Source organism: Wyeomyia smithii, chromosome 1, assembly GCF_029784165.1.
Source record: "Wyeomyia smithii strain HCP4-BCI-WySm-NY-G18 chromosome 1, ASM2978416v1, whole genome shotgun sequence".
Lineage (NCBI taxonomy): Eukaryota > Metazoa > Arthropoda > Insecta > Diptera > Culicidae > Wyeomyia > Wyeomyia smithii.
Genome location: NC_073694.1, coordinates 197197099 through 197224297, shown reverse-complemented (window position 1 = coordinate 197224297; position 27199 = coordinate 197197099). Strand labels below are relative to the sequence as shown.

The window sequence follows — 27199 nt, the reverse complement described above, 5'->3', positions numbered from 1 at the left end:
CTACTGGAAGCGTCCACTACGGGAATAGCGCAGCGGTTGACGTTGGTCTCAGCGTCTATATAAGCAGAGCCAGCTGATGCAGTGTGGCATTTTAATGCTGTCTCTGAGCGATAGCAGGCGCATCCAATGAAAAGAACGTTCTGGAAAACTTTTCAGTGTTTATTTCCCCCAAGGGATACTTTTTTCGCACTGCCAGCGATAACGCAAAGATGTGATCGGCATCTTATCAAACATTGAGTTAAACAACAAATTGTCCTTTTCAGGATGAAATAAAAACCTAATTGAAGAGTTAATATTTTCTCTTAAATCAATTTACACTTTCAAGAAATTTGGAACAGATATATATTTGGCTTCATCTCCGTGTTTCAGAACGTACTGAATTATCTTTTCCTACAGTCATGAGCACAACATCCGAAAAGCTTTCATTATCGCATAAAAATTTATTTTTCGCATAATCAAAATTCAAAAATTATCAAGTCCAAATCATGACAAGCAACATTATTATTGAGAATGGTCAATCCTTGTTGAAGCGCGAAATTTGACTGATCGGATTAGTCGTTAATATGATTGCTTCCCAAGCACGGTCGTCAGAATCTAAGATATCTGTATAAGAGTAAGGATGGGAATTATCGACTGAAATGGCTATCGATAGTTATCGATGATTTCCTACTACTATCGATAGGGTTTTCATCCCTATATAAGGGCCTGTTTCAGTCGAAGCCGCTCATAATTGTTCTAGACAGCGAAAACAGCAGTCTTCCCTTAGCAGCAGCAGTAGCAGTGCAGTGGATACCAGGCGGATAGCGGCCACAGCTGTGGCATAGCAATGGATAGTGCACTAGTTGTAGCGGATCTCAGCATCGATAGCAGCTGGGCCAGCTGATGCAGGGACAGCGGATACCAATAGCAGCGTATAGCGGCCAAAACATTGGCATGGCTACGAACAGCGTAGCAGTTGCAGCGGGTTTAGCATAGATAGCAGCTGATGCAGTGAGGCACTTTAGTGAAATGCAGTCTCTGTGCGATAGCGGGCACTAGTAAATGCATTCAATGAAAAGTTAGCTCATTTGACAACACTAGTTTTGAGTGTTAAATCAGCTTTTCACTGTTTATTTTATCACAAGGAATACTTTATTCTCACTGTCAGTGATAACGCCAAGATGAGATCGGTATCTTATTCGATATTGAATTGACACAACCCTCCTAAGATTTTTTTTAAGTTCACTTGTTTCGGAGATAAACCGTATCATATCAGACTAAGAGCAGATCTAGCTAAATCTTCAGCACATTGTGTATCACAACTTCTTAGAAGACACAAAAAAGATAGCTTCTACATAGACCGAGTTATTGAGATACCAGTTTCTCATAATTACTGTCGTTTGTAACCTTCGTTGGTTTCTGCTCTTACTGAAGAGCAAACAAGTAACGGAAACTTCCTCTAGGAAATTCTTCTGATGTTTTCACAACATTTTCGGTAAGCATAGCATTGGAGGAAACATTTGCTGTCCATCAAATTTCGGTTCCCTACGCCCACACACCTCAAACCAAGTCACGTCGGCATGATACGATGCAGACAATCGATCAAAACTGTCGACAGGCCGCGGGCTGACTATGAAATTTGCACCTCAAAAACTTTCATCGACTTACACAAAATGCAGTGTTATACTTATATCAGTCTATTCAAGGCCGGCCGGCACCGCGCCGTCATCGTTTCGTATTTCATTGGTTCTCTTTTGCAGAAAGCAGTAATGCCAAGCTTCCAAAATCATTCGCACTTTTAGAAAGCAACCATACAAATTTAAATTTTCTGCAGCCAGTCAGATTTTTTTAAAGCTGGTTGACAACACTGACTCAAACCCTAGAAAGCGAATGGTAACCGAAAAGTTAGCGGTATCGAACTTGTTTCTTCCTGACAATGCGGCTTTCCCACGCGTTTCGGTAAACTTTTACCATTCTTTCATCTCCATGATATTGGAAAAAGAAAATATGCAATATATTATATATATTTTTCTTATGTCTGCAGTGACGTCCGGGATTATCTAAACCGCCTAAAACACGTGATTTGCTTCCGATCCGTAGCAAATCGTGTTGCATGAAAAAAAAAAATCTTGTCGCGGGTTGAATTTATCAATAGCAAGTGGCGGGCATCATTTCACCACCAAAAAAGTCATAATTCAGGAAACCATTTCAGACGAGTTAATACTCTATGCTTTTAGATCCATACAATTTACTACAAGCAACTGTATTCTGGCACAGGTACACAAAGACATCCGCTTTTATCTATTCCGATACCAAGAAGGTCCCTTATGACGCAATCCTCATTCTTGGAAATTCCATTCCATTTTTGAATCGTTGGTTCCACGCTGTTAGTCTGCCTTAAAAATCTCTTCGGTTGCCTTTGTTTCTTTTATGTCTAAAGCGTTTTTCTTCGCTCGGTGCAGTGAGCGCTCGACTTCGCTGTTGAAGTGAAATAGAACGGAATCCTTCCGTGGGAGTACCGATGGCTTCCTCCTTTCGGGAATGCTTCATGAAATATTATAAATTACTCGTCTTACCTGCCATTATTTATCACCGGACAGCTGCCACATAGTACAAGAGCAGTTGAATTTGCCACGTTTAATTGCCACTTCGTTTATTTAAAAAATTGATGCAACATTGAAACTTTAAAAAAATCTGCTATTTAAATTTATTATCTACAACTTTGTCTTTTAATTTTTTTTATCGGATTGATGACTTCCACTACATAGGGGCGTAAAATGAAAATCTAAAAACGGAACGGGAGAAAAATAGTCCAATTTGAAGGGGCCATCCACATACCACGTGGACAGCTTAGAGGGGGGGGGGGGGTGTATGTGTAATGTCCACAGTCCATACAAAATTTTTAGAATTTATATGAGCATTTATCCACGGCATCCACCCAAATGCAGAAAGTTACTATTTGTTTATTCGAATTATTGTACAATTAAAAATCGTCAAGCCTTTAACTGCCGTTCTACGTATATTTGTCCCATGTTCCAAATCATGCAAACGAGTAAAACGATGTTAAAGTTTTAGAATGCTTTTACGCATTGCGCCAATGTGACAAATTCAGTCATGGGTTTTTTGCCTTGCAGTTTTATGTTGCAATAGACTGTTTTCAATAAATCTAGTTGAATGTTTTGCGGCTTAACACTCTTTTCCATAAAAATACACACTGGGACAATAATGCCGAGAAATTCGCCTTCCAATAGGAAATTTCTACGCATATCAGTCCCACCACGTACTTTCGATGTTTCCCAATACAAAGTTCGTTTTGGGGATACAAGGCTGTTTCATTTTTCACGAAAATGATCACGCCAATCGTGTTGTCTTTATAAGCAGGTGATGATTGTCGAGATAAAGTTTAGTTAATTGAATAAGTATCAGATCAGATGACTTACAATTACAAAGGGGACTTGTTTTTTCAGATTGCCCATATTTGAACGTTGTTAGGCTTCCACCATTTCAGTTACACACAAAAGATAGTTCTTATAACTTTAAATTAGTATGAATCTCATGCATTTGTCTTTTTATGCTCGAAAAGGAAAGGAATTCAGATTACAAATCAGCATACAAGGTTTAGGTATTCCGAACAAAGATATGAACGTAATTTAAATAATCAAGCAAAGTGATTTTCGGTACCGAATTTTTGACATTCGTAATGTAGCCAAACGTTGTAAGGAGAAGTTTTTATTAATCTGTAGCACTTCCCAAGTTGTTAATATGGGAATTAGTGATTAGTGGGATAGATTAGAATAGCAAAAAATCTAGTGGGACAAATATGTGTAGAAAATCATCGATGGGACAAACAGATATGGTATGGGGTTTCAAGACTTTCGGAACAAACAATGTTATTTTTGAAAGTTTTTCCAAAATATACACGAAAATAAACTCATTGGTGATAAAAAACGAAAATCGACCAAAAGTAACATGGGACAACTATGCGTAAAACGGCAGTGTATAAGGTCGACAGAATATGATACCTATTTGAGCCAGCTTTTCCTCATACCAATCATTCTACTAGTGGATGGTGGGAAGGATTGCCCTAACTTAGTAGCAGCTGATTTCATCAGCGGGTAGCAACAGCGGTAGCAGTAATGGAAACGTCAGCAGCAGCGCACAGCAATGTGGCAGTCTTCGAAGGATGTTGGAAAAAACACTAGCCTTGTATTTAACCCTCCATTCAATAGCTTTTCCTCTTGATGTTTACAGACTCAAGAATGAAATAAAACTGAACGAACCTCCAATAACGTGCACCACTTTTATGATGTCGCAGAGACGCTACTTTTTCTTTCTCTTACTCGCTCTCGCTGCTCGTTGCGTTCGCCTCGATGGTTCGAGAAAACGAGGCGTGGCTTACGAAGCTCGCCAGCTGCTGCTAATGTTGTTATTATTCGCGTTCAGGCGCGAACAAGCATTATTCCAAATTGAATATCAATTGGCCTTTCAAGAACAAAACAAAAGAATGACACTGAAAAGCACATGTTTGGTCCTAGAGCTCAAACTGGAAAAAATAAAAGATTATAGATGTTTATCCATTCTTGTGAACTTTGGAGCCCAGAGGTAGGAAATCGACTCCCTACCCTATATAAGTGTTCCCGGTACTGGAACGATATTATGCAGACTGTTCCGAAAATTATAAATACACTAATGATTAACCGCCATTCCATACAACGTGCAGAACTCTGCCAAACTTTGGCTGCGTACATCCTAAAGTCAAAATAAAAAATGATCCCAAATTGAGCTCAGAATCGCCAAAAAGTGCTTGTAAAGGCCAGGAAAAGCCAAAATAAATAATGATCCCAAATTTAGCTAGAATCGCCGAAAAGTGCTTTTTAAGGCCAAGAAAGGTCAAAATAGAAAATGATCTCAAATTGAGCTCAGAATGGCTTCAAAAAGCCAAAAAAAGCCCAAAATAGGAAATGATCCCAAACTGAGCTCACAATTGCCGAAAAGTGCTTCCTAAGGCTAGAAAAGAATAGAAAATAATCCCAAATTAAGCTCAGATTCGCCAAAAAGTACTTCCTAAGGTCAAAATAAAAAAATGATCCCAAATTGAGATCAGAATCGCTGAAACGTGCCTATAAAGGCCAGGAAAGGCCAATAAAAATGATCTAAAATTGAGCTCAGAATCGCCAAAAAGTGCTTTTAAAGGCCAGGAAAAGCCAAAACAAAAAATGATCCCAAATTTGAGCTTAGAATCGCCGAAAAGTGCTATTTAAGGCCAAAAAAAGCCAAAATAGAAAATGATCTCAAATTGAGCTCAGAATGGCTTCAAAAAGCCAAAAGAGTCCAAAATAGGAAATGATCTCAAACTGAGCTCAGAATTGCCGAAAAGTGCTTCCTAAGGCTAGAAAAGGCCAGAATAGAAAATGATCCCAAATTGAGCTCAGATTCGCCGAAAAGTACTTCCTAAGGTCAAAATAAAAAATGATCCCAAATTGAGCTCAGAATCGCTAAAACGTGCTTATAAAGGCGAGGACAGGCCAATAAAAAATGATCCCAAATTGAGTTCAGAATCGCCAAAACGTGCTTATAAAGGCGAGGACAGGCCAATAAAAAATGATCCCAAATTGAGCTCAGAATCGCCAAAAAGTGCTTCTAAAAGTCGAAAAAGCCAATACAGAAAATGATCCCAAATTGAGCTAAGAATCGCCGGAAAGATATTCTGAAGGTCAGAAAAGGCCTTCCCAAGACCAGGAAAAGCCAGAATAGAAAATGACCCCAAACGAGCTCAGAATCGTCGAAAAGTGCTTCTAATGGCCAAAATAGGGAAAAATAGAAAATGATCCCAAACTGAGCTCAGAATTGCCGAAAAGTGCTTCCTAAGGCTAAAAAAGGCCAAAATAAAAAATGATCCCAAATTGAGCTCAGAATCGCTAAAACGTGCTTATAAAGGCCAGGAGAGGTCAATAAGAATGATCCCAAATTGAGCTCAGAATCGCCAAAAAGTGCCAAAATAGAAAATGATCCCGAACTGAGCTCAGACCCAGTCAACCACAAATCGTATATCAATGTATGAAAATTATCGCAAATATATCTCAACGAAGTAGAAATCGTAGAACACGCTTTTTATCATGCGCAGAAATTCATCTTTAAATGTATATCATGGTGGAGTCTTTGCGATTTACGATTGTAGGCTTAGAGTTGTAAGACAGTGTGAAACAAATCACTTTCTATCGGATATAATCGTATATAAATACGTATATCAATGAACTGCATACCATTATTCCTCAGTTCGTATATCGCCTCCAAAATAGTATGTATATGCTGTTTTTGTGCATCAAATGTGAGTTTTTATGATATATATGAGTGTGGATATTGGAGTTAAAACATTATTATACGTATGAAAATGTTGACTGGGGAATTGCCAAAAAGTGCTTCCTAAGGCTAGAAAAGGCCAAAATAAAAATGATCCCAAATTGAGCTCAGAATCGCCAAAAAGTGCTTGTGAAGGCCAGGAAATGCCAAAACAAAAAATGATCCCAAATTTGAGCACAGAATCACCGAAAAGTGCTTTTTAAGGCCAAAAAAAGCCAAAATAAAAAATGATCCCAAATTGAGCTCAGAATGGCTTCTAAAAGCCAAAAAAGGCCAAAATAGAAAATGTTGCCAAATTGAGCTCAAAATCGCCAATAAGTGCTTCTAAAAGTCGAAAAAGCCAATAGAGAAAATGATACCAAATTGAGCTAAAAATCGCCGGAAAGATATTCTGAAGGTCAGAAAAGGCCTTCCCAAGACCAGGAAAAGCCAAAATAGGAAATGATCCCAAATCGAGCTCAGAATCGTCGAAAAGTGCTTCTAAAGGCCAAAATAGGGCAAAATAGAAAATGATCCCAAACTGAGCTCAGAATTGCCGAAAAGTGCTTCCTAAGGCTAGAAAAGGCCAGAATAGAAAATGGTCCCAAATTGAGTTCAGAATCGCCGAAAAGTACTTCCTAAGGTCAAAATAAAAAATAATCCCAAACTTGAGCTCAGAATCGCCAAAACGTGCTTATAAAGGCCAGGAAAGGCCAAAATAGAAAATGATCCCAAATTAAGCTCAGAATCGCCAAAAAGTGCTTTTAATGGCCAAAAACGGCTTAAATAGAAAATGATCCCAAATTGAGCTCAGAATGGCTTCTAAAATCCAAAAAAGGCCAATATAGAAAATGATCCCAAATTGAGCTCAGAATCGTCGAAAAGTGCTTCTAAAGGCCAAAATAGGGAAAAAAAGGAAATGATCCCAAATTGAGCTCAGAAATAAAAATAAGTAATTCTAAAAGCCAGAAAAAGGCAAAATAGAAAATGACCCCATATTGAGCTCAGAATCGCCGAAAAGGGCTTCTAAGGGCCAAGATGGTCAGAATAGAAAATGATCCCGAATTGAGCTCAGAATCGTCGAAAAGTGCTTCAATATGTACAATGCAAAAAAGCTAGTTTCTAATCGGTTCCAGGCAGTTATTTTCAGAAAATATATTCTCAAGTAAAGCGTAGAAAACGTAGACGCAACTGATAAAGAACTATATGCTGTTTTCAAATCAAAGTACTTGATAAATAATCCGTTGAACAAAAATCCGTTTGCCTATCAATCAGGAAAATCTACCGTTACAGCATAGGTGCGATGCGTAGTGCACCCTCGAACGCCCTGAACGCAATTTTGAATCTTCTTCCACTACATCAATTTGTGCAATTTGAAGCTGGGAAAACAGCTCTAAGATTACAGTGAACAAAGTCATCAGCTACAGGGACCACTGAAAGACACCTGAATCGAATTCGCATCAATCCATTAGTAACAGTCATCGATGACTGAATGAAAACGAAATTCATTTTTGAGCGTAAGTTCAACGTGGAAGAACCAAACCGTTCTCTTTGGGTTTCGGGAGGGCCACAAACTCGTCCAGGATCTGAAGTATTTTATACTGACGGATCAAAACTCAACAGTCTAGTGGGAGCTGGAGTAACAGGTCCCGGAATCAATCTATCAGTCTCTATGAGTGGATGGCCAACCGTATTTCAGGCTGAAATTCAGGCGATTATAGAATGTAGCACTGTCTGCTTAAAGAGAAAATACAAGCATGCGAATATTTGTATCTTCTCTGACAGCCGAGCTGCTCTAAATGCGTTAATGTACGTCAAAACTGGTGTGGGAGTGCATTCAGCTGCTTCAACAGTTGTCTAATCAAAATACAATAAATCTTTACTGGGTTCCGGGACATTGTGGAATAGAAAGTAATGAAAAAGCTGATGAACTAGCCAGACTAGGATCTTCTAAACAGCTTATCGGACCGGAACCGTTTTGTGGTGTCTCTCCATGCTCCCAAAATGGATTCAGAGACTGGGAAAAAAATGATGATAGATTCAAACTGGAAATATACTATCACTTCCCGGCAATCAAAACAGTTTGTGATGCCACATGCATCAAACACACACAAAATTCTTGCTCTATCTAAAAAAAGACCTATGCACCTATAAAGGTCTAATTACAGGGCATTGTTCAGCCAAATATCATCTGAAAATAATTTGTCGTTTTTGTAATGAAGAAATCGAGTCTTCAGCACATTAATTATGTTTTTGTCCAGCACTTTACAACAAAAGAGCAGGGTTTTTCGCAAAGGGACTGTTACAGCCCTTTGAATTTTGGCTGTTTTGTCCTAAAAGGTAGTGCAGTTTATACGGCACGTAATACCTAATTGGGATCATACCTAAATCAGGAGCTGAGAGTTACTTCTCATAGTAATTTTTCACTCTGATCAGGTAATGAAAAGCTGGGGAATGCTACAATAGATCTAATTTTTGGTCGCGGTAGCTAAAACCCAACAAAAAAAAATATGCTGTTTTTCGAATCTTACTAGCTTTGCTTCATGTATTGCCAATAGAACAGACCACAATAACAGTAAAAATTTACTGTGTACTTACCATTAGAGTTGATAGCATGAAAATTTCAGTGTTGAGACCATTTGTGATTGGCCACGCAAACTAATTATTTACTAATAAATATAAATACCTAAGCTACTACCAAACCCCCCCTAAAAAAATGAAAATTTTTATACTCATCCATTGGGCATGTGTTTTGTGAGAAAATTTTCGACAAATCCTTCATCTCGGATCTCTGTGGCAAAGTTCGATTACCGAGAAGGTCTTAATCAGTGCTTAAATGCGGAAAATTGCCCGGTGTCTATAACTTTCGTGAATAACCATAGAGGACTCACCTATCGATTATATTATCCGCAGAGTGTAACGAAAATGTTATTTAATGAAGATTAAACAGCGAAGCCGCACCCTCTCGCACGGCAAAGCTGTACGTGAAGTAAACAAAACCGTCAATTAAATAAAAACGGCTTAAGGGCTCTCTTCATCGACAGCCCACGACGAGTAGGTAGTTTGAACAGTCCTCACGTTCGAACGAACCGAAGAAAATTGTAATCCTTTACCGGTCGGAAAAACGGGCTGGTTATATCGCTATTATGGAGTCAGTCCGATAACTGTGCGGCCATCCGTACGCGGAAAACGGAAGAAAACTAATTATATTTTACATAAATTATCACGAACAACGATGAGGTGCACCACAGTTTAAGGTGTATAGTATAGTATGGCATAAAGCGTAGTTTTCATTCTTTCTCTATTTCTCTCTCTTGCTTCCTTGTTCACAGGAGGAAGGCTGGAAGTTGAATCGCACCAACTACTATCAGGAGGGCTGGCTGGCGACGGGCAACGTGCGAGGGATAGTCGGAGTTACCTTCACCACGTCACATTGCAAAAAGAGTGTCGATTACCCGCTGCGGACAAACTACAACCTACGGGGACATCGATCAGACGTACGTGCGCCATACGGCTGGATTCTCTTCTGAAATTAATCTAATCTAATTGTTTCTCTCTTGTACCGCCCTCAATGCTGCATGCATGCAACAGGTAATTCTGGTGAAATGGAACGAACCATACCAGAAGCTAGCTAGCTGTGACAGCTCCGGTATTATCTTCGTCTGGATAAAGTACGAGGGTCGGTGGAGCGTGGAACTGATAAACGACAGGAACACACCAGTAACGCATTTTTCCTGGTCGCACGATGGACGGATGGCGCTGATATGCTACCAGGTATGTGTCGTGAGGCGTAATCTGCAGAATCGAACGCAACGATAGCTGTTGATATTTACAGGACGGTTTCGTGTTAGTTGGTTCTGTTGCCGGTCAACGTTACTGGTCTTCGATGCTCAATCTGGACGCTACAATCACCTGTGGCATCTGGACTCCGGATGATCAACAGGTCTATTTCGGTACCACTCAGGGTCAGATTATTGTGATGGACGTACACGGTGCGATGGTTTCCCAGGTGCAGCTGTGCTCGGAAGTTGGCATTACCTCTATGGCGTGGTCCTGCGAGAAGTTTAAAATGGAGGAAGGCGAAGACACCGAACCGGGCGTTACTAATGCCTGTAGGTTTTGCAGAACTAGAAGTGGTCAAAATATACTCTGACATTTTGAGTTTTTTTTTTTCTCAGCGAAACGATCGTTTGTATTGGCGGTAAGCTTCCAGAACGGCTATATCTACCTACTGAAGTCATTCGACGATATTTCCCCGTGCCACATTCATACCGGAATGAATGGAGCTCTGGGTTTTGTGATGGAATGGAGTAACTCACGGGAGTTACTTGCAGTAGCTGGAAGCGAAATCGTTCCTGGTTTAGATCAAAACGAAGCACACGGGACACAAGTTTATAATAATCTGTTGAAATTTTTCACTGAATCAGGAAATTTGCTCTACTCTGCAAAAATACCTTGCACTACGGTACGATTCATCATTAAACCATAAATGGAAATTGATAACAGTACCATTTTCCTTACAGACTCCCGTCTCCGCTTTGACTTGGGGTCACAACGACAAACGAATCTTCATTGCTACGGGAACCCAAGTTCACATTGCCTGGGTATCACGAAGGGTTGCGTCATTGCAACTGTTCTGTCGACTGCAGGTGCAATCATCGCTCAGTTCGGAAGCGATGCTACCAAAACTACCACTTCCCGGACGAATCAAGGCGTTAATTGGCAATTTATTTGCACAAACAATCAGGGTAAGCGCTCCGATTGTGGCATGTAGTGTCAGCAATAATAAAATCTTGTTTCCAGTGTTGTGTTCCCGATTTACGGTCACTGCGGGAGTTTGTTTCCCGACCTCCTATCTGCTCGACCCGTTTGCACTGCACAATGATTCGACATGACGACGATGCCAACCAAAGCTCGGGTACCTGTTACACACTTTATCTAGAGTTTCTTGGAGGCCTAGTACCGTTGCTAAAGGGCAAACGAACGTCCAAAATTCGACCGGAATTTGTTATTTTTGATCCCCAGGTTGATGGTTCGTATGGAGCTTAGGATTTTAGTAGGATCGTGTTTTTTATTAACCTGTAATTTGTTTTTTTTTTAGAAATCTCCAGCTTTTGTATGCATTCCTCGGATTCGACAACAACCAGCACTACTAAGAGTTCATCGGCATCGAGTCATTCGACCACTGGCACTAATGGACGCTCGGAAAGTTCAGAAAGCGACGTCGATGATGGTTGTCGTGAGTACACTTTTGTTTGCAACAAAAAGTCTAATGTCTTTTTAGAGCACTTTCCAATGTTATTATTTTGTGATTTCTCTGTTTCCATTTTCCTCACTGCTAGGTTCACCAAGACTATCCAGAAAGCGAAAAGCGCGCACGAAAAAACGTCATCCCAGCAGTAGCGATCGATCTCCGAACCAGAACTCCGACAGCGCGGAGACGAATGAGGAGTTGGCATACCTTGACACTCTGCCCGAGGTATGCAACCGAATTGATGTTCAAAAAATTCAATGGAAAATATTCAATCCCAATTTTGTTTTCAGCACGTTAAACTTGTTGAAGTTACATCCAACATTTGGGGAACGAAGTTTAAAATCCACGGCCTGGCAAAGACACTACCCGCAAACCTGGGTCAGGTTACGTATAAAACTTCGCTGCTGCACTTGCAGCCTCGTCAGATGACCCTTGTCGTGACTGAGCTGCGAGACGATTTCCCAACCGGACCCGATCCGAACTTCAACCCAAACATTTTCTCTGAGGACGAAGAGGAACATAATCAACCGCATGCTCCCTCTGGGCTACGAAAGCATGGAGAGGCGGCACCTCCAATCGCTCCAATGTCCCCTCGACCAAATCGGTTTCCATCGCGCCCCCGTCGGCAAACTCCATCCTCATTGGCTGCAATTTCTAACTCGCGCCCTGCATTACCGCAACTCGGACCACTCGCTCGGGCAGAATCCTACGAAGACGACACCGATGGTGCTGATTCTGGCGAACCGTCCAGACCGGTAGCGACACCACCTCGTCAAGGTATCAGTTATTCTAGCTTAGTTAGCCAATGCAGCAGACCCTCGTCTGCTTCTAGCAGCCAATCTCGCGTTGCCATCTCACCATTATACTGTGAAGGATCCGTTCCAACACTGCAATCACCAAAGAATGCTGTCGCACCTAGCGACATTATCTTCGATAGGCCACCGGCCGGTCAGACAACCCTGATGAGCTATTCCAGTAATACCGACTACGTGAACAATGTTGTTCAGGTGAAAAATGCTCTTATGTCCTCGGATCACAATCGAGCCAACAATCAGTCGCATGTTAATCCGGTTCCTCTAAATCTTAATCTTAATCTCGAAAGAATGGAAGCGAAAGCTAGTAGCAGCAGAGATCCTACACATTCCGCTCCAGGAAGCAGCAAGCAAGTAGTTTCTAAGAAGCAGAACCTAAAATTTATCGATGAAGAAACACCAACCAATGCAAGCACACCGGCAGTACCGGAACCGAGTGCCAGTGGGATAGCAACTAAACCCGAAACTAGTATGAAACGGACTCCCACAGTAGTCTCGATGGTACCGGTAGTAGCTAGTGGAATTCCAGAATCCATCACGCGCAGCTGTAGTGTAGGCTATCTAGACAATATAGAAATAGTTCCAAGCGATGCCGTACTATCGATGATGCGCAAAGAAACCCCCTACAAAAGGTTGGTGCTGGTGGACAAAAAGCGTCAGAAAAAATACAAGAAAAACTATGACGATCTGAAGAAAACCCGTCTCCGACAGGACTGCAAATCCAAGAGCCTGGATTCTTGCGATATTTTGCAGGACTCGCCAAACCTAAACCGTGATCTGATCAATCTTTTCCGCCAGATGCCCAAAGTGAATGAACTATCAGAGAACGAGACTGAATACTCATCTTCCGACCAGATCGAGCGAATGCGTCCTGCCCAAGCGACGGGCAACGGCAGCTCGACAAAGCGCCGCCCTTCGGTGAAATTTCCAGGGATAACTGGAGCTACTCAACCGATATCCAGGACCCCCATTTTGAACCGAAAGGAGAAACCCAAGAGTTGCTCCGTCTGCGAAACGATTTCACCAACCGTCAACTCCACGGAATCGGTTTGCGTTAAATGCCGTAAAAGCGGGAATGCTGTTGATAGGGAAAACAATAGCCTAGACGAGCAGCAAAATCACATTTATGTTGATATTGTCAGTGCAAAACCACCACAAGCTCCTCCGAAGGCGAAGCGTTCTATTCTGGAGCAGTACATTAGTTCGGCTTATAGTAATAATGGAGATTTAGTGCTGAAGGATGTTCCTAATGGTGCAGGGTGTAGTAAAAGCTTATTCGATAGAAAAAATAATAATAGTAATAGCAACAGTAACAACAACAACAGTAGCAGCAGTAGTAATGGAGAAAGTAATGGAGCATGCAGTACACCAAAGTCGAAGATAAGAAAGAACTTCGAAATCGTTACAAGTTTTACGGACAGCCCACTGTTCAGTAGGAGACATCGTTCTTTAAATCGAAGTGACTCATCAAAGCTTCAGAGCGAAAACAGCACACCGGTTATGGGCCGAAAGACGGAAGAAAGTGGTGACAGCCGTAAAGGTCGCAAAAAGGAAGAATCGCCTAGGCGACATCGTCGAAACGAAAGCTGTCCGGGGCCGAGCGGTGAAAACAACAACGGCGACGGACCGTCCCTGCAGCCGGTCGAAATTACACCCGTCGAACAGAAAGCATCCGTTTCACTGCACGCGCAAGCACTCACCACTCTGGAGAACATAATCAGCCGACTGCGAGATCTGGACGAAGGTCGGCTAACACCACCCTCTTCACCCGCGAGCCAACGATTGCCGCGAAGTTCGCCGGCATCTCCGGCACCTAGCAAAAAGAGCAAACGACACCAAAGTGCTTCTCCGATTAGGCACATCCTTAACTCGCCCCTGCTGAACCGTCGCCAGCGGAAAAAACAGCAAACCGACGTTAGTTCCGATGACGAAAATCAAACCCAAAATCAAACCGATGATAGCAGCGGTGGCAGCGGGGGTAGCAAGCAGTACCGGGACTTGGAGACCTTCCAGAAGGCGCAGTTGCGGCAAAAGGTAGGTTTGGGTTTTGTTTTATTACAAAATCAACGTTTTGATAGTTCTTAACAAATTGACAAAAAAAATCAAATTGAGATTATTTTACTCTGAAGAAATGTGGCATATTTTTTGAAGATGAGATCTTTGAAAACTGAAGTCGAATCAAAACTGCCAGTACCATTGGACCGGTCAGGACAACGTTTAAAATTCTCATCACGTGTAACTGGCCTGACGATTCTCTATCACTTTATCATAATACTAACTACATATCCGATCTTGCTCGGGGTTCAATACTATCTGTTATGGTGGCTTATGGTTACGAACTTTGTACTATTACCCGCGTAACTAGCAAATTTAAACATACAATACAACAATATCACACGCTAGTCTGTGGGGCTAATAGCGGTCTCGATCGAGAATTCGTTATCGATATTTGGCACATTTTGCATGTTGTAGGATAAGTACAACGATACACCGTGCCCTAGTGCTAAGTCGAGAAAATTTCCAGCTCGAAAATATCCTCGACCTGATTGGAAATCGAACCCGATATCGCAACCCTGTGGGAGAGCTAGCCGACATCGCTAGTCACAGAGCCATGGGCAGGCCCGGATTTAAGGGGGGGGGGGAGTCAATGGGGCAAATGCCCCGGGCCTCCTGACTCGAGGGGCCCCCTAGCCCTAAGCCACAGACATGCAACCACCACTCGGAAAGATGACAGACGGAAAGTCGAAATAAAGACCTTTATTTTCCTCGTCACCTTCCAGCGGAGCGGGAAACCAATGCACAATTTCCAATACTTTTTCTTCTAAATGTTTTAAGCAAAAAAGGCCCCACGAAAATATATGCCCCGGAATTTTTTGCCTTTTGATCAAATGTGTCCATGTTCAAAAGTCTGCACCGGTCTTCGTATTCAGGAAGAACTAGAGGATTCCGGCAAGGAAGTTGATGTAGGGCCAGCCGGATAAATCTTCGTTGAACGCTTTCAATTTTTTCGATCCAGCACGTATTCCTGTAAACAATACAAACGATCTCCAGAACTGGTCACATCAGCGCACAATAAAAGGACTTCAATCAGTATGGAAATGAAACCAAGTTGTCGATTGGCCTTGGCAATTATCGAGATGTTGAATGATAGTATTGGATCCGAGACGACTCCCAAGTCATTCATTTTCTCAACCCTTCGGAGTGAAGTCCCATTAACCCTCTAGTGCCCAAGTTAATTTCTAAACGGGCCTCGGTAAAATCACTATGAATCATTATAAACACTTTTTTAGTACATATTGAAGCTTTTCAAAACTTCGACTGAAGCCCGCCAAATGGCGGTATTGGGCACTAGAGGGTTAATGCAGTAATCAAAAAAAATCATTTATTTAAGCGATCGAACGTTATGACGGAGCATTTTGATACGCTCACGATTAGTTTGTTGCGAAAGCACCAGTCCGTGAGCAGATTCAGTTGGTTTTGCAAAAAGTGGCAGTCTGCAATTGAACGAATCACCAAACATATTTTCAAGTCATCGGCGTAGATGAGTGTGCAACCCAGATGCAATTTCAAAGTAACGTCGTTGAAAAATAGCGTTAACAACAGCAGACCTAAGTTGCTGCCCTGGGTTACTCCGGTTGAATTGTAGAAACTCGAAGATACTCAGGAGTCAACTTTATCACGCAGTTCACGACCATTCAGGTAAAACCTAATCAACGATACTAGCCTCAAAGAAGATCCAAGACGAGATAGTTTGGCCAACAGTATATTGTGGTCGATTTTGTCTAAAGCCGCCTTCACATCTGTGTAGATAACATCAACTTGAGTTTTGTTCTCCATTTCAGTAATACAAGTGCTGGTGGAGTCCAACAAATTTGTGGTGGCATGAAACCGTGCTGATCATTAAAGATGTACCTCATAGACTGGCTACGAATCACATCATTGACGATGATTTCGAATAGCTTTGCCGCTGCAGATAACCTTGTTATGCTTCGATAATTTCCTACGTTTCTCTTGTTGCCAGCCTTGATCACGGGAAATAATAACCGACGGTATACCGGCAGATCCCGGAGGATTTGAACTTTTCAGTTTTTTCGCAGCAGAGATATCCATTGCAGAAGTTACCCCAAACGGCATCAGATTCCTGCAGTCCACAGGAACGTCTGATGCAGCAGACTCAGCTTCAAGTTCAGAGGCAGGAGTTTCGTTGAACACCGATACGAAAAATTTAGCAAAAGGCTCAAAACATTTTGCTTCAACATCATCCAAGACCACGTTGCACGGCACTGTAGATTTTTTTTGTGTTCACTGTTAACAAATTTCCAGAAACTTTTCGGGTTACGTCAGAGGTTAATCTGCATTCTCATGACATTAGCCTTGTATAAAGCCGAGTTCAGCTTTCAATACGCATTGCTGGCGCGTTGGAAACTAATTTTGCTGTGAGAGTATCGTAGCACGCGATGCTTTCTTTGGCAAGCATTTCTTTCGCATTTAAGTTCACCTAGCAGTGGGGTACTCCAGGCAGGCTAAATAGGCCGTCTCTTTGATGGAACGTTCATTTGCAACCATTTCTGAACAAAAGAATCGAAACCAGCAGCTATATCATTGACATTTCGGCAAGTATTTAGGCTGCTGCTATTCTAACATGCACGAGCATTTGCTTGGCTAGGAAATATAGAAATGCCTATACACTGTTCGTTCGCTAACTGAGCTGAGGGCCTAGCCCAGTTAACGAATGTCGCTCGCTAACTGGGCTGACATTTCAAATGTCGTCAAATATCGAGGGGGATTTCGATGTAATGGCGCTAGGCAAAACTCTCAGCGGAAATTGTAAAATGTTTTAAATAAATATACTAAAACTCCTGATTGATGAACATATAATGAGAAAAAATATATTGTTAGCCTTGCGTGTGCTTTATTTGCACTAACCGTTGCCTGGAAACATGTTGTTTTCATAAAACCTGGAAACAAATAGCTGAATTTCTAGTCGATCGCATTTGTGATGACAACCATATTCCATTGAACTGAAAAAATCAATCTCAATTTACTATTCATGTGCCCCTATCTCGTTTTGACAGCAACATGCCAAACGCTGATTTTTGACGTTCGTCTGCGAACGCCCAGTTAAAAAGCAGCCCAGTTAAACAGCACCCAGTTAGCGAACAGTTACTGTAGCTGCATCTTCTTCAGCTCTCAATGCATTAAAAGCATACACATGTCAGTCGAAGTTGATATGGGCTTGTATTCAATCCCTAAGACAACTAACTGTAACAAACATTGTTAATCTATACTGGGTGCCTAGTCACTGTGGTATAAAAGAAAATGAAAAAGCCGATCTCTTAGCAAGAATTGGTTCTTCAACTGCATTCGTCGGGCCGGAGCCATTCTGTATGGTCTTCATCCTGTTTGAAATCTGGGCTTAGAGGCTGGGAATCAATGATGATTGATGCCAACTGGAAGGCTTACTCCAAAGCAAGACAATCTAAACTATTCATTACACCATGTAATAGAATCACACGGAACCTACTCAGTATTAATAAAGCTGATCTGAGTACGTTAACTGGCCTACTGACTGGACACTGTCCGAGTAAGTATCACCTGAAAAAAATAGGTAAACTGACAGATGACTTATGTCGTAGCTGCTGTCTGTGGCAGCCAAAGTTGCTGATTATCACAATCATTCATGATGCATCATCGTTGCTGCTCACTTGTGACTTGGTACTATAGCTGCAGCCTATCGCATCATCAAGTGCGAATAACAGTGCTCAATGAACTGTTTGGGTGTATTCTATTCTTTACTTCTTCTCCTGCTCCTGCTGTACCTCACTGAGTTACCACATTCGGCCAGCCGGAAAAAAGTTACTCACCAGCAATTCGACTTACAGTAGAACGAAGCGAACGAAGCGTCGGGAAAGACCAATGACGTTTACAAAGGAAAAAACACCGTAGGTTTTGGTGAGAATAGATTTGTACAAGACCCAAACAAACGTCGCCGCATAGGGTGGTGCAAGCGAATTCTCTGTTTATCGGATAGGGTATTCGATACATCTGAGAAGGGATATATTCTTGACAGATTAAATGTTTCTTGGAGTCGACTGATCATAGGTTTCTGAAATTTAAAATAAATTCAACAAAACTGAAAACATCGATAAGGCACCAATATTTTATTGCCCCTTTGGCTCAGCCTTTTCCTCCACAACATTCTTCATCTTTGTTTTTAAGCAGTTCATCACTGCTAGACTCTTTTCATTTTTAAAAACTACATCTACGCAGCACTGTTGGCTGAAGAAAGCTAATTGCTTAGGTTCACCCAGAAAAAAAAAGACCCGAAGAATATGACTGATGCGAATCGCACGAATGGTGCATACGAGGCAAATGAAGTGAATGATGCGAATGATGCGAATCATCTGAATATTCTGAGCGATGAGATTACCACGAAAAAAAAACCTCTGTCTTCCTATTGATCTGATCGGGCCCGAAGCGAAGATGATGCGAAGAGAAAAAAAACTTCTCGTACGTAAGTCATTCACCATGGCACGAGACAATCAACACGTTCGTTTCATTCATGAGTGCCTGCTTTGTTGCCACTGTACTGAGTACTTCTGGCTGCAGACAACATACACTAAGATCGCTTTTTACGAGGGGGATGCGTTCCAAATTTGTATGGGCCCGCGTAAAAACGACTTTTTTGAGTTGCAAATATAACGAAGAAAACTGTCCTAGAACGTTCAAACCTCGTTTGGATATGATAGTGGCCAATCTAGAGACCAAAATGCAATATTTTAAATTTTGAGTATTTACACCAAAAATTGTGATTTTTTTTGAAAACTGATATATGATCAATCGTGGCCTTAAACGGAAAACATGATTGAAATGAGGTTGATATCTTGTACCGTTTTTGAGTAATGGAGGAAAGCAACCCGCGTAAAAAAAACCGCGTAAAAAGCGACCTTACTGTATTTGAATGCAATAAAGCGATAATCAGCAACACTGGTGGCAGCCAGAAGCAGGTCGTCAATTTTAGTCCTTACACCTCGAACATTTTGATATTAGATCCAGACACGGTCAGTCGGGGCGAGGCCGGCGGGCTGCAACATAGGACGATTGAGTGACTGGAAAGAAAAATTTTGAGACGGGTATTCGTCTGTGATGGGAACCCGTTGGTACATATCGTCCATTGTACAGCGCATTAAATTGGCGTCTGGGCGTTGTCCACTGGTTTGGCTGTTTGTCGACGAGAGTTTCTCGACTGGTCCATAAACTTGCTCTGCTGAACAACAGTTCTTCCACCCAAGTCGACGCAATCAGAGCTCGTTCTTGTAATAACGGGTCTAATTTAATTTTGAATGAAACGAACGACATGTTCGAGATATTCTTCCCTTTTGATATTAAATTAATTACGTTGCACGGCGAATTTTTTTGCACGTCGTCGGAAATCCTGACAAATACAACCAAAACTTTGGTGGACTGGCAGCAGATACAATAGAGCCGATGGAGGGATCACTGAGGTCGATAGATCTCGTTCCGCGATCCACAACCAAAAACGTCGTGTCGTATTGTTCCACGCCACGCTCGAAGCGATGGCGAGGCAAATGATTAGTTTCGCTACCACCTGCATTCGAACGAGACAGTGCAATACCATAGAATTTCTTGACCAATTTATCTACCGCATCAGCGAGCAACTGAATTTGATTTAATAAATCTTTCGAGAGATCCGTAGCAGCAGTAGAACCACCGTGGGATTTTAAATTGTCATCCAGGTACCTACTGTCTAATATTTCGACCATTCAGCTCAATCCGGTAATTCGGGCAAATAAATACTGCCTTTCCTTGTGTGAAAAGGTCCCGGTTGGTACGACTGTTAATTCCACAGCATTAACTGATGTGGGAGTATGCCTCACAAAAGCCACAGCGTATCGGTTCGATTTCGTTGATATTGTTTGCACATCTTCTTTACCATCGTTGCCGGTTGATTCGCACCAAAAATGACGTTGAGCAGTGATGACATAAACTCATGCAAAGTATTGATTAACACTTTTCCAGATTTGAATTCAACTTGAATCTGCTTAACACTTTTCCAGATTTGAATTGGTCGGTGTTAAGTCAGACCGGACCAAGTCGCAAAATTGAAAAAAAAACAGTCAACAACAATCAGATTTTATTTAACTCTAAAACAGCAGAAATTACAACATGATTTTTGTCTGCATGACCAATGAAAAGCGATTACAGTGTTCAGTCAGAATGGACCAAGTGTTTATTTTCAAGGAGACTGCCTTCGGTCAGCTATTGATAAAAGCGAACGAACGGAAGAATTTTCAAGCGTTTTTCCGGATTTCTTTGTATCAGAGAACTCTTTCACTCACCCCCCATCGGAATCTGTAAAGTTTCACGCACTTCCGTAGTTTTAAAAGTGTTTTTGGACCGTTTATTACTGTCACTAACATGACCTGATATAATGCCTCAGATTGTGCAGACAAAGTGAAACATTTGTTAAGCAGAAAAAAGTTGAAATTATCGGAATTTACAGCATCGGTTTGAAGTCAACATAAATGAATTTCAACACTATCAGGCAACACTCGAATTACATAGACTTACTGGTGTTCAACCATTAGAAGCTATGTCAAATAAAATTAATAACAATTTTCGACAAAAATCGTTGCAATCCTCAATTGCTACGATAAGCTCTCTTTATAGCCAATAAGTTAGCATTTAAGTTAGTTGTAAGTTTGCTTTCCTTTCTTGACAATTAGGTTCAAATCCCTACGAATGATAAGAACTAATTGCGAAAGCAAACAAATCCTAACAATTAAAATTACAAATTACTAACAGTGTTGAGAAGTCACCATTTGTGATTGGACACACATACTCATTATTTACTAATATTTATCATAAATATTTAAGCTACTAACAAATCCCCCTATAAAAAAACACTATCAGGCAACTTATCGGAATGCTTCTTTGCCCGTTAGTCAAAAAAGTATACTTTACCAGTAAATGAGGAAAATGTACATGGTCTACTCTGATTGAACACGTAAATGAGAAACGTTAGTCATTTGTGTGGGTGACACAACATTCCACAATTTCAGAAAGAAGTTCAAGTTACAGTAGTAATACTGACTTAAAACTTGATGATTTTACCAATGAATTATATCCTCAGGAGGTTGAAATAAGTGGTAAGTTTATGTTTGTCACTTTTTTATGCAAGCTAATTAGATTTATGCTTGTACTGAAATTACGAAGCTAAAGGCAACACAAGCGATTGTTTGGAGAAGACCTTTCATATTAATACAAAAAGAAGCTGACTCGATTGACATTTAAGTGTGTAAAGCATGTTGTCAATATCTATTCAATATTGTTTTCTAATCAATAATGAAGAACCTGTGCCAACTTTTCACGAAGCTGTCCTTGAAGCACTACATCCAAACGTGACAGAAATTTCAGAACCAAAACACAAGGAAACCATCCAGTCCATTATCAATTCTACGGCAACCTCACTTGGATACTAGTGCAAAGTCACACTGCCTATTCTGACGTTGAATAATGGCTACTGCACGGGTTTCCAAATGGTGCTCAGCGAAGCTTTTGCAAGCGCTCCGCGTCGTCCCAGATCTTTTCCCTCAGGATTTCACCTGCGTCACAATGTTACGCCAACGTCCTCAGTCAATAGCAGCTTGTCTCCAGTTTCTTGAGAGTCCCACACTTCCAAGATCTTGTTCCACTTGGTCTATCCACCCAGCTCGTTGTGCACCTCTACGTCTTGTACCGGCCGGATTCGAGACGAACACCATTTTTGCGGGATTGTTGGCCGGCATTCTTACAACATTTCCCGCCCATTGTACTCTTCCAGCTTTCGCGATTTTCTGGATACTGGGTTCGCCGTAGAGTTGCGCCAGCTCGTGGTTCATCCTTCGCCTCCATACGCCATCCTCACATCCGCCTCACTCCGCCGAAAATAGTCCTGAGCACACGTCGCTCGAAAACGGCCAGTGCTTGCAAGTTCTCCTCGAGCATTGTCCATGTCTCGTGTCCGTAGAGAACTACTGGTCTTACAAGCGTCTTGTACATGGTGCACTTGGTACGGGGGCGAAGTTTACCAGACCTCAAAGTCTTGTGGAGTCCGTAGTAGGCACGACTTCCAGCTACAATACGTCTGCGGATTCGCAGTTATTGTCTGACGTTACCAAAGATCCGAGGTATACAAATTCGTCAACCACCTCGAACTCGTCTCCGTCAAATATTACGCTACTGCCTATGCAAGCCCTATCGCGCTCGGTTCCTCCTTCTAACAGATACTTGGTCTTTGACGTAATCACTTTCAATCCAGCTTCACGTTTCAGTTTGGTGTACTGTTCAGCAACCGCCTGAAACGTCCTTCCGACAAGGTTCACGTCGTCAGCGAAGCAGATGAACTGAACTGGCTGGATTTATTGAAGATGGTGCCCCGCATGTTAAAGGCCGCACGTTTCATCACACCTTCAAGCGCAATGTTGAACAGGAGGCAGGAAAGACCGTCACCTTGTCGAAGTCCCTTTCGTGTTTCAAACGGGCTTGATAACGCACCCGGAATCTTCACACAGCACTGTACACCATCCATCACGACCTTGATCAGTCTTGTTAGTTTCGTAAGAAAACCATTTTCGTCCATGATTTTCCATAGCTCTACACGGTCGATAGTATCGTAGGCGGCCTTGGAATCGATGAATAAGTGGTGCGTAGGGACAAGGTATTCGCGACACTTTTGGAGGATCTGCCGCAGCGTGAAGATTTGGTCCATTGTCGATCGCCCAGCCACAAAACCGGCTTGATAACTTCCAACAAACCTCCCTGCTAGCGGCGAGAGACGGTGAAAGACGATCTGGGAGAGCACTTTGTAGGCTGCGTTGAGAATCGTGTTCGCTCGATAGTTTTCATATTCCAACTTGTCGCCATTCTTGTGTATTGGGCATATTACTCACTCCTTCCATTCCTCCGGTAGTTTTTCTGTATCCCAGATCCTGACTATCAGCTGGTGCAAAGAGGAAGTCAACCTATCCGAGCCCACCTCATCCGTCAAGATTCCTCCATCCTTATCCCGACACAGTTCGCCTCGCGGCACAAAGCCGGCGCGGGATGCATTCAGTTTCTTGGAGAACTTACATGTTTCTTGCGAACGATACAGCTGCTCCATTTCCTCACACTCCATCTCTTCCAGGCGGCGCTTCTTGTCCCGGAACAGGTGGGCCTGCTGTCTTCGCTTCAGTTTATATCGCATCACGTTTTCACGAGTCCCTTGCTACAGCATCAACGCCCGCGCTGCATTCTTATCGTCTAGAATCGTCTGACACTCCTCGTCGAACCAGCCGTTACGTCGATTCTTCTCGACGAACCCTATGGCACCTTTCGCTGCGCTGTTAATGGCTGCTTTTACATTACTCCCTCTAGAGGACTGCTAGAGGGGCTGCGATGAGTTCACCCTCTTCCGGCAGTGCTGCCTCAAGACTTTGCACGTATTCAGTAACGACTCCGGGAAATTTAAGTCGTTCCAGGTCATACCGTGGCGGGCGACGGTAGCTGATGTTTTTAACAATCGAAAGTCTTTGGCGCATTTTGACTATCAGTAGATAGTGGTCAGAATCGACGTTTGCGCCACGGTAGGTTCGGACGACGATAATATCCGAGAAGTGTCTTCCATCAATTAAAGCGTGATCGATTTGTGATTCGGTCTGTTGTGGTGATCTCCAGGTGTACGGATATGGGAGGGTATGCTGGAAGTAGGTACTACGTATGGCCATGTTCTTGGAGGCGGCGAAGTCAATTAGTCGAAGACCGTTTTCATTCGTTAGCCGGTGAGCGCTGAACTTCCCGATAACCGGTCGAAATTCCTCCTCCTGGCCTACCTGAGCGTTAGGATCTCCGATAACGATTTTGACGTCATGTTTTGGGCATCTATCGTTTGCAAGCTCCAGCTACGCGTAAAAGGCGTCCTTATCGTCCTTATCGTTCGGATCGATCGGTAAAACTGTATTTTTGCGCCAGAATTTTTAGGTTTCCCATATAGAGTCGTATGGAGACCTAATACCTATCCCAGTCAATTGTAGAAAACGGAATATACTGCGCTTATTAACTGAAAGTGTGTATTAACCCAAACCGGAGATTCCCCGGTTTTCACTGGAAGCTGCAATTACAGTCACAACCTTATTTCAGCTGAAACGAGGCAAGATAGAACCAAATGGCGTTGCGAGCTCATCGCTGCCACAGGCTCCGGTCAGGCGGGAGTTTGTGATGCATAACAAGGCTCCGATGTGGAACGAAAACAGTCAAGTCTACCAGCTGGATTTCGGGGGACGTGTGACGCAGGAGTCAGCTAAGAACTTTCAGATCGAGTTTCGCGGAAAGCAGGTGAGTTTTTTTTTTTTGAATGTCTACACTTTTCAAAGTTCACACTCATAGATTGCTCTCTTTTAATTTGAACAGGTGATGCAGTTTGGTCGAATCGATGGAAACGCGTACACACTCGACTTCCAGTATCCCTTTTCGGCGCTGCAGGCATTTGCGGTGGCGTTGGCAAACGTTACGCAACGATTGAAGTGAAATTTGTTGCTGTCTCGGCAGTAGGTAAAATAGACACGGGGAGAGGGGAAAACCAATGAAACTTAATTAAATCATTGACATATCACATGCAGAGTTTCTGTTACTATGACCGTTGCAGCCGAGCAGCAGCGCGCGGATGCAGAAGTGTTTAAATGTTAAACGTTGTGTGCCCAGCTGAAAGCAAGTCTAAATTTTGTTCGGTTTCAATCATGTATCTTGATTGTTTTTCAATGCCATGCTTAACTCGCTAGTTTTGCGTCCTGCCATTATTCATGATCGAAGAAAATGCATCGTAGCTTTCTACATATTATCTCGTCAATCGTTGGCTATCGTCAGTCGATAGTCGTAGAGAAGAGCACTAAAGGCTCAAATGTACTACAAACAGAGTAGACCTAACGAAGAGAAAGCTAAAAGTTACCGCACCTATGCAACAGTAGTGATCATTTACTGCATGGTGGAAATTTGTAAAACTGTAAATATACGTTCGATGCGCCAAATTAGTCCGAATGTGACACTTTGGCTTAGTTGAGTCTTCGGCCGAGAAACAGTCGTACTCCTTGTGCAATAGGCATCAGCCAGAGATGCTGCTATTATAATATACTCGAATATTGTAAATTTTGTTTACTAGAAGTGCATCCACATTGCGAGCTCGTTTTAAATTGGAAAACATTTTTTCTAGTCGAATTCTATATTTCCCCGCAATATTAACTGTTTCTAGTCATTTTTACTTATTACTTTTCACGCAAACGTTCCTGTAGTAAAACTAAGCATGTTCCCGTTTTCCCTTTTTATTTACGTTACTCGTTACGGTTCTGTACACACAATTTTGTGCTAATTTTAGGATACCCCGCAAACAGAAATGGAAAGAAAAAAATGATAGCTAACTTAGCGTAAGTTTTTAGCCAGTTAATAATAATAATTAACGTTAATAGGTAACTCAAGGTAATGAAACAAGAATCACAGACACACACACATATGATGAAATCCATCCAACGTTGGAAACCTTAGGCAAATGCAAGCAAAAATCACCAAACTAGCGCGAAAAAAATGCTAACGTCCGTTTTAACTAGGGGAAAGCCAACAGTCAGTGGATTTTTTGTGTAAAAAAAACTGAACGCCAATGCGCTCTATAATATACATACAGCCAAAGCTCTCTTTTTGATAGACGTTGAAGACGATCAAATTTGTGTCATTCTTTTTGTACTGTTTTTTACTTAAAACTGACGGGTCAAGTGATTGTGTGATTGTCCGGAAGGCCGAAATGGAAACGAACATTATTAGTGTTTAATCGAAAGCGAAACCAGCTCTAACAACCAGTAACCGGCGGACAATATTGTCGGGATTTTCTGTAAGGCAGACAGTCACAATTTGTTTATTTTTTACTTAAACGAAACAATAATACCAAAGGCTTTTTTCCGGTCGGCGAACGAACGTTCTTTTTGTACCAGTTGCCGCAGCCGCCGCCGCCCCGACCGTTTATATGTAGGTAATTCAAGCGAGTAAATAGTTGTTGTTTTTTGTCAACGCGCGTTTATCGTTATGCTGAATGAATGAAGATAAGCCGAGCAAGCCACTCACTTACCAATGAGATTTATTTAGGGCCATACGCAGCACTTATATAGCTATTATACTAGAAAAAAAAGGATTAAAACAATGCTACATACGCGGACGCAAGTTCCAAAACCATGCTTTCGAGATCAAAAACAGGAAATCCGGCCGCCAACTAACATACCTACTCCCACAAACTCATAGTTATCCTTAAGCTGAAGTCTGTGTGTTCACATCACTCACGAAATAAAAGGTCAGTGTTCCGAAATGGGGCGTTCGTTGTTTGGCCAGTAATGAATATCACATAAACCTTCCCGCACCAGAGCACACCGGAACTCAACCGCTTAAGAGCGTTTGCTTTGCGAGGAGGCAACAATCGATGGAGGCGCATTGCAAATAGTTATATAGCAGCATTGACAGCCAAAAAAATCTTCTACGGAAATTTCGGCGGAAATTCAAGTTTTGATTAAAAATCAGACCATTAGCAATTTTTCTAATCACGGGAGGATCCTGGCAAACCTGGAACAAACCAGGATTACACGAATTAGTTTAGTTGGGTAAGTAAGACGCAGTAGCTAACCAAAGTTGAAAATGTGTAAAATATTCAAGAAGTATTCTAGGCTAATTCGGCTCGAAAAAGTGTTTACTTTGTGTAATATCGCAGCGGCGTGTTTTACACCGACTGGGCATTTTATCCACA

At 42.0% G+C, this 27199-nt stretch overlaps 1 protein-coding gene across 1 annotated transcript in view; it reads left to right on the top strand.

The window, feature by feature from the left end:
* The window catches only part of LOC129723523 (tubby-related protein 4), a 92359-nt gene extending 65592 nt beyond the window's left edge, over positions 1-26767 (top strand). Inside the window, exons 4-14 of the mRNA XM_055677796.1 lie at positions 9651-9815; positions 9910-10092; positions 10154-10430; positions 10497-10783; positions 10842-11066; positions 11122-11350; positions 11420-11557; positions 11661-11797; positions 11863-14418; positions 24565-24759; positions 24835-26767. Coding sequence (XP_055533771.1) covers positions 9651-9815; positions 9910-10092; positions 10154-10430; positions 10497-10783; positions 10842-11066; positions 11122-11350; positions 11420-11557; positions 11661-11797; positions 11863-14418; positions 24565-24759; positions 24835-24951 — 4509 coding nt within the window. The 3' untranslated portion in view covers positions 24952-26767. The remainder of the gene's footprint in view (positions 1-9650; positions 9816-9909; positions 10093-10153; positions 10431-10496; positions 10784-10841; positions 11067-11121; positions 11351-11419; positions 11558-11660; positions 11798-11862; positions 14419-24564; positions 24760-24834) is intronic.
* Positions 26768-27199: the final 432 nt, after the last annotated feature.